The sequence below is a fragment of the Zerene cesonia genome, chromosome 25, assembly GCF_012273895.1.
Source record: "Zerene cesonia ecotype Mississippi chromosome 25, Zerene_cesonia_1.1, whole genome shotgun sequence".
Lineage (NCBI taxonomy): Eukaryota > Metazoa > Arthropoda > Insecta > Lepidoptera > Pieridae > Zerene > Zerene cesonia.
Window position 1 is genome coordinate 6,313,105 of NC_052126.1, and position 7,362 is coordinate 6,320,466.

Here is a 7,362-nt window from a genome sequence, read left to right on the forward strand (position 1 = left end):
ATCTCCCTCGCGGGGGCAAACGGCCGGGGGTAGACTGGGAACATTGGACGCTCGAAATTCTGGTTCGGGAATGTCTCCTCCACGTTGGGACGGTAGAACCGTTGGAAGTTTTGGAATTCCGGACGTACGTCCGGGTGCATGGGACGCTCTGGGTGCAGGGGCGGCATTTCGGGACGTATTTCCGGCATATCGGGACGCATTTGGGGCGGGCTGTGTCGGGGCGGGGGGAACGAGGGTCGAGGGGCGAAGTTTGCCTGAAAATAATGTATATATTTTTTTTTTAGTTGTACAGCATTGAAATGCTTTTTCTCTTCAAGAAGCGGGTTCGAATCCTGCCTCTTGATCAGATTTTTTTTCTGTTCTTTAATGAAAAATATTCCATGTCGCATGCAATTACATTTAACAGTGGTCTCTCGACTTGATAGCTAAATTAACATGTTCAAAAATACATGTTTTGTCATATTAGCAGACAGTGACATATGTGTTATTTTAACAGACAGATCAGCTAAAAACAATGTATCCAAAAGTTTCGAAACTACTAATAAATTCTTCATTTTGAAATCAATGAACTCCACTGTCCGAGTTTCAATTTTTATAATTAAAAATAATTTGGGAAATGAATTTGTCAGAATGGTGGTTACAAGGTTTTATACAGTTTTGTAATAGCAGATTGGCAATGTAACAAAAACATATATTAGGCAAATTTTTTTGCCCAAACATAGCCTAATAATATTTAACATCCCCTTTTTTTATTTGTGGGGTAATCTTACATAGATACCCACGGCTCCCGGGGAAAGGAGTCGTGGATTATGTGTCGGATTCCTACCGACTAAAACGCCACTGTGTTCCGACGAGCCGCTTTAGTTTAGGGTCACGGGAGCTGGTTAGTATACGTCCGCGACCCCCCTCGGATATTTAACACCCCTACAAAACCTCATACACCAGGTTATAGTATTTAAATATTAATAAACAACAACTATTCTCACCCTAAACTGCATATTGTTCCTTCTGTAGGGATGTGCGTGTCGGTGCGGCCGCCACGAGCCCCGACCGCGACCCATACGGGGCACATACACTTTATCTGAAAACATTCATTAGATATAACGAAAAATCCCTATATGGGTAATGGGTATGTACCTTATCTGCAAATGTTGAGAGAAAACTGGTATCTACAACTTATCAACTAATACATACATTAATTTATAACTATATTTAAGAAATTTTATAGTTAAAGCTCTTTTTTTATTTGGTTTAAAATATTTGATTTCTTTTTTTTGTATTTTTGTCACATATAACATTCTAGAAGTAGACACAACACGCATTTATAATAAAAATGAAAATAATTATCTCTTACCAAGAGAATCAGGTATATTCCTAATTTGTGGGGTCCTTTGAGATCCCATTGGCCGTTCTGATGTGAATCTCTCTCTATTCAGATCTGGACCTAAAACATGAAGAAAAGCGAATTGCATATAAACATATATATTGTGAAACCGAGTCGATACAATTCTCAATGGATGAGGTGAGGTGATACCAAATGCACTTCATTGCAGCATTTTTTTTTTTAAATACCTCAGGGACAAACATACAAATAGATAGAATTTTATGTGTATAATTTATAATTGTTCTAACAGTCTGCATAATCTCAGTAGAGAGTTCGAGACCAGGTGAGCTTACTGGAAATAAATAGATTTTTCAATTTATCTGACCATATAGATAACAACAACACTGCTCATATTGGTAAAGGAAAACACGTTGGGAAACCCCGGCATGTCCGAGAATCAAAAAAGTTGAATGACTTGTCCCAACCCGCACTTGGCCAGTGGGGTTGATTATGGCCTGAAACCTCGTAAAAGGCCTATGTCCCAGCATTAGGAAAGTTTAAGGGTGATGATGATAATGATGATCTCACTTACCAGCTAGAGGAGCCATTTCTGAAGGTACAATCTGTGGAGACTCCATCGGTGCTGCTGGCTGTAAAAAGAATGATATTTTGAATGTAAAGATATCAAAACGATTTTAAGATTTTTTTTTTTTATTTTTGTATAGTGTGAATTCAATTTTAAAAGTAGAAGAATATTAAAAGGTTGGATCATGGCTGTAAAAACATGGCTAAAAATATGAATAATTAATGCATATAAACATAAATGTCAGTTATGTTATTGCATCTAAACCAATGGAAATATAATGTTTTGAAACAAAAATAAAATTAAAAACAAGATATAGAGGTTTAATTATATTAATATTGGTTTAAAGAGAATGGAAAATTTGCTGGATGAAAGATAGTAAATTGTAGATATTCAAGCCACACTCACAATAGGTGGTGGTACAGCATGCTCCCTCTCATAAGTGGGTTCATATGGAGCATAAGTGGAATGTTCTGGACGTGTATTCGGCACTTCCACTATTATGTTCGGCACCACACACTCTGCCTCTGGCGCTGTGTATTGTACAGGCTGAAAATTGCATTTCAGGATTATGTACTATTATTCACATGATGTATAATATTAAACACAAATCATTGACTGACTGACCAATCTATCAACACACAGCCCAAACTACTGGACCGATAGAGCTGAAATTTGGCATGGAGATAGCTAATGTGATGTAGGTATTTGCTGAGAAAGGATTTTGATGAATATCTTCTCCCAAGGGGATGAAAATTTTTACATTATTCCCTAGATATATCACTTCAATTGCAATGCAACACTGCACATACTGGTGTATGATAATTTATGGAAACAATATTTTTGTATATGATTATTTTATTAATCAAAATGTTACACTTAAATAACAAGAAATTCCCAAAATACCTAGTCTATATTATTACAATACCTAAGTTTTGTAATTTATGAACATTACATCAAAATAATTGAAAGAGAAACCGTTTAATTTCTATACATTTATTTGTAATTTCTGACATATAAAGTGATGAAATCGAAATTCCTGTCATACACACATTCACTTTTGGTAAATCATACTTTCCAATTACATATTTCGAAGCCACCCAAAGCTCGTAACAAGATTATAAACCAATAATAGATTTGAGAAATATTGAGCAAAAATGCTACTTAAAAATAGAAGATACTCGAAGATTAGACAGTTTTAATGCATTACCTGGGTGTATTCAATGTTTTGTTCTGTGTAATCGGTTGGTACAACTTCAACTTGTTCTCTGTATGTTGTTCCTATTGACGATGGTACGTTTTGTGAATTCCCGCCGTCGTAATCATCAGCGAGCAACTGTTCTTCTTCGTCGTTACCCAAATTATAATCTGCGAGGCTGTGATCACCTAAATCATCGCCTAATAAGTCCTCGCTGCAACAATTAGTACGGTTCAAACACATGGACATGACTATGTAAGATTTTTTCACATTAACACTATGATCAGGCTATTGCTTTTAATTCACATGCTTCTTAATTTAATAGTGATTAATATTAGACAGTATAAACTACTTTATCGAGTTAAATAGTATGAAATTATTTAATTTATAACAAAAACACTAACTTATCCGACATGTTGACAAAATAGATCAATGTAGATTAGGTAATGTTGCCATTAGTATACACTCCATAGTCCATGAATCATGATGCAAATATTTTATTGCCATATATAAATATTTTTTCACTGTATACAGAGAAACTCACAAACTTAGATAAACCTACCTATAGGCACAAAGAGTAATAAAATACTGTTAGGTACCTACCTCAAGGTAACGTATGCTGATATATTTAATTCCAAATATATTTTATACAGGCCTTTGTTATTGCCATGGCCTTTCCAAAATTATTGGTTCTGATTAAACGAATTATTGCATTGACTTTATAGATATATTAGACTTTCAGTATTCTTGTGTAAAATTAATATATAAACATAACACAAACAATAAAAGGGTTTTTAACGTTTACAATCTTATAAATATGTAATAATTAATTTAAAATCAACTGATAAATAATTCTACATTATTTTAGGCGCTGATAGTGCTACAGCTACAAACTTCTTCTATGTCGAGACTTGAGCACCTACCTACATAATAAAAAAATCACAATTGATGCACAAAGTAAGAAGTATTACCGCCATAGCAAGCAAGATAGGTAAGTACCCTGTTATTTTCTAAGTTAATGATCTATATTTACTATGCATCTGTGACTTTTGTTAAAAATTACAGCTGTCAAGTCGATACTGGCAAGTAGAAATTATATCTCCTAGCAGTGATGCCAACTTGCGAGATTTTCCCCTAAATTTAGGGGTATTTTGCAAACAGCGAGAAAATTTTAGGGCATAATTTTTTATGGGCATTAATCGCGAAACTTTTTTTATTCGTCAGAAAATAACTAAATAAAATACTTTCGTATAAAAATTCATAAAAAATGAATTTGAAATTCTTCCGCTATAAATTTTTAAAACAACATTTTCAATGTACATAAGCGAGCATAAGGAGAGCTCTCGAGAGTATACCTATGCATTACAAACTTAGATATAATATTATGTGCTTTCTCCGTTTATAATATAATCAAAAATAAGATTTGAAATAGGTTGTGGATTGAAATGTTGCAAAGTATATTGATGGTACGTTTCACATTAAGCGCGGAATTATGCATCATATATTATTTTTATTAAATGTGTTTTCAGGGGAATTTTCAAATACATGAGGCAATTTTAGGGGGTTTTTGACGTTGGTTTAGGGATAAATATTTTTGCGAGTTTGTAACACTATCTTCTTGCAACTAAGAAATAAGAATACGTAGTAACTAGTTCCTTATCTGTGAGGCATACTGCAAAGGATAGATTATATACTTATACACTAGTACTGCAAAAGCTAAGCGATTAACGAATCGCGTATTAGACTTAAAAGTTTAATTTTTGAATTATCGTATCAATTGATCTATCTAAAAAGTAGAGCAAGATAATTTCGTAGTACCTAATCATGACCAATTATTGATTAGTACTTTCATAACCTAATATTGCGTTCTATTCACCGAGTGTTTACAAATATTATTTGTAATTTGTATTGAATTTATACCATCATGTCTGAAGATATGGACTGCGAAATCGAGTTTTTGGATGAGGATGCTGATATTGTTCAACAATGTGTGCAAACAGTCGAATCTCCCACCGATGATACACTTTTGGTAGAGATAAAAAAAGAAAAAGTTCCTTTGCTCGTTGAAAGACCCATTGTAAAGGTAGAAACTGAGAGACCGACAAGGCGGAGAAGAAGAAAAGATGAAGAGGATTCTGACTATGATCCTACCGGTGAGATCCGCACGAGAGGTCGTAAACGAAAATCTGCGAATATCTCCCGCCAAAACGTGTCTTTAAAAACACCGAAATCGGAATCTAAAACTGTTAAAGACAAAAATAGTTCGAAATATGATTTGAAAATACGAAGGCAGCTCGACATCCGAATCCCCGATTACGACGATCCACTATGTTTGCCGGTACGCGCGTTGATCAAAGACGAGAGTGATGCAAAAAAACTGAGAAATTGGAATAATTTATGTCTGAAGCATTACAAACATCACGATGTTCCGCTGCGAATGAATCTAGAGGAGAGTGTGTCTTCCACACGGACTGTTGTGTTGCGCAACTTGATTAATAAACAAACAGGTAATGTACAATTGTATTAGTTCTTTGCCTGGATGTGTTATTTAAGAGTAGTTTTGACATGATGTCTGAAAACTCGATTAGATTTGCCTTTGTATTACATATTTTTACTGTTTCTAAATAATAAGTACTGGAAAATAACACTACTAAGTGAACTAATTTGACTATTTTAAGTTGTTTTTTATTGTCCAAATGTGATCTGTACAAATACAGAAATTACTATGTGTTGACATTGTATATTGAGAAAAAAATACCTGAAGATAGCTAATATATGCATTCACTGTTTACAGAGAAAGTTGAAACCACAATGTGGAGTAAAATCATGATACAAGACAAGAAAGGTACAAGGAAGTCGGAAATCATACAGTCAGTACTTCCCAGATATAGGGAGAAGAAATTCCTGCATTCTGTTGTTTTGGGTGCAAAGAGAAATAGAACAATTTATCATAAAGAGGAAGCGATATTGACAAAGGAATTTAATAAAGATGAGGAAATGCTGATAGTGTATAAACCCAAACATGCATTGTCTAGCTCATACAAAATGTTCGAGAAGTGAGTTCAGTTTTATGATATTAGAATTGATAAAGTTTGTAAGGATGTGTCCTTACAAACTTTCGCATTTATAATATTAGAAGGATAGGATAGTAAGATTTGAATGTTACAAACATAAAAATTGAAAACAAATGACAATAGAATAATTTCATAACTTTATCTTATTATTTATATTAGGATCACCAGGATGAAGTATTTTCCTCTCTGTTAAACTCAATTAATATTTTAATTAAATGAATAAATTTTTATATTAACCTTTAAAATGATTATAAAATGTTTAAAATGATATCTTCTCTGTTTTAACAGAATCGAGTAATAAATGTAGTTGATTCTATGTAATTCTTAAATTGTGTTTATAAATACAAGGGGTTTTTAAAACTAGATATATTTTTATTATAAAATATTGAGTGTGTAGAAATGATCTGTTGCTGTTTAATCAGTATAGCAAATATTCTCGGTAACCCATATCTCATTATTATTATTACAGTGATGTTGATAACAGCAACGATGATGAAGCTAAGAAGTACCTCCGGGAAGTGGTAGTATGTAAAATGTGTGCACCCTGCTACCAGACCTCCTGGAGAGGGGTGCGGAAGAATAACCAATGTGAGTCTTGTTTATAAGGAAGATAGATTTTTTGCTGGTTCGTTTGTGTTATTGTTTTGATTTCATAGAAATGCTTGCTCAATTTTAAACAGGTTGAAGGGAAAATGATTTTAAAAAGATAGCTTTTAAATCCTTTATATTATGAATTTATTTTCATAATTACTTATGTCAAATAAGTCTTATTGTGATGACATTTGATTTTAAATTTTAATTCTGTCGCCTTTCATCTTATGGATGTGATTATTTTTGTGTTTCAAAGAAAATTATCTTCCTTTTTTCCTCCAAATTCTCCCCCCCCCCCACCTCCCTATTCGGGATATCACTGACCCATTTGTGGTAAACAATAATTTTTGATTGATGTTGTATTTCCAGCGAACGTGAAGTGCGACATATGCGGGCGCACGTGCGTCAGCGTGTACAACCTGCTGTCGCACATCCGCTCGCACGCGGACCGCGACGTGCGCGCGCACAAGCGCGCCATCTCGCTCGCACTCGCACAGGTGAGGCCGGCGGAGGGAGATAGCGAGTGGCAGTGAGAGGGAGATAGATAGCGGGAGTGAGAGGGAGATAGATAGCGGGAGTGTGAGGGAGATAG

At 34.4% G+C, this 7,362-nt stretch overlaps 2 protein-coding genes across 2 annotated transcripts in view; one reads left to right on the forward strand and one right to left on the reverse strand.

Moving 5' to 3' along the window:
- Positions 1–3,560, reverse strand: part of LOC119836736 (titin-like) — a 16,968-nt gene extending 13,408 nt beyond the window's left edge. Inside the window, exons 1-7 of the mRNA XM_038362179.1 lie at positions 3,510–3,560; positions 3,118–3,319; positions 2,316–2,456; positions 1,917–1,974; positions 1,355–1,444; positions 987–1,081; positions 1–254 (exon numbers count right to left, since the gene is read on the reverse strand). The exon at positions 1–254 is cut by the window's left edge and continues 302 nt beyond it. Coding sequence (XP_038218107.1) covers positions 1–254; positions 987–1,081; positions 1,355–1,444; positions 1,917–1,974; positions 2,316–2,456; positions 3,118–3,319; positions 3,510–3,520 — 851 coding nt within the window. The 5' untranslated portion in view covers positions 3,521–3,560. The remainder of the gene's footprint in view (positions 255–986; positions 1,082–1,354; positions 1,445–1,916; positions 1,975–2,315; positions 2,457–3,117; positions 3,320–3,509) is intronic.
- Positions 3,561–4,759: 1,199 nt separating this feature from the next.
- The window catches only part of LOC119836792, a 4,010-nt gene continuing 1,407 nt past the window's right edge, over positions 4,760–7,362 (forward strand). Inside the window, exons 1-4 of the mRNA XM_038362262.1 lie at positions 4,760–5,612; positions 5,900–6,161; positions 6,649–6,767; positions 7,140–7,267. Of these exons, the coding sequence (XP_038218190.1) occupies positions 5,030–5,612; positions 5,900–6,161; positions 6,649–6,767; positions 7,140–7,267 (1,092 nt within the window). The 5' untranslated portion in view covers positions 4,760–5,029. The remainder of the gene's footprint in view (positions 5,613–5,899; positions 6,162–6,648; positions 6,768–7,139; positions 7,268–7,362) is intronic.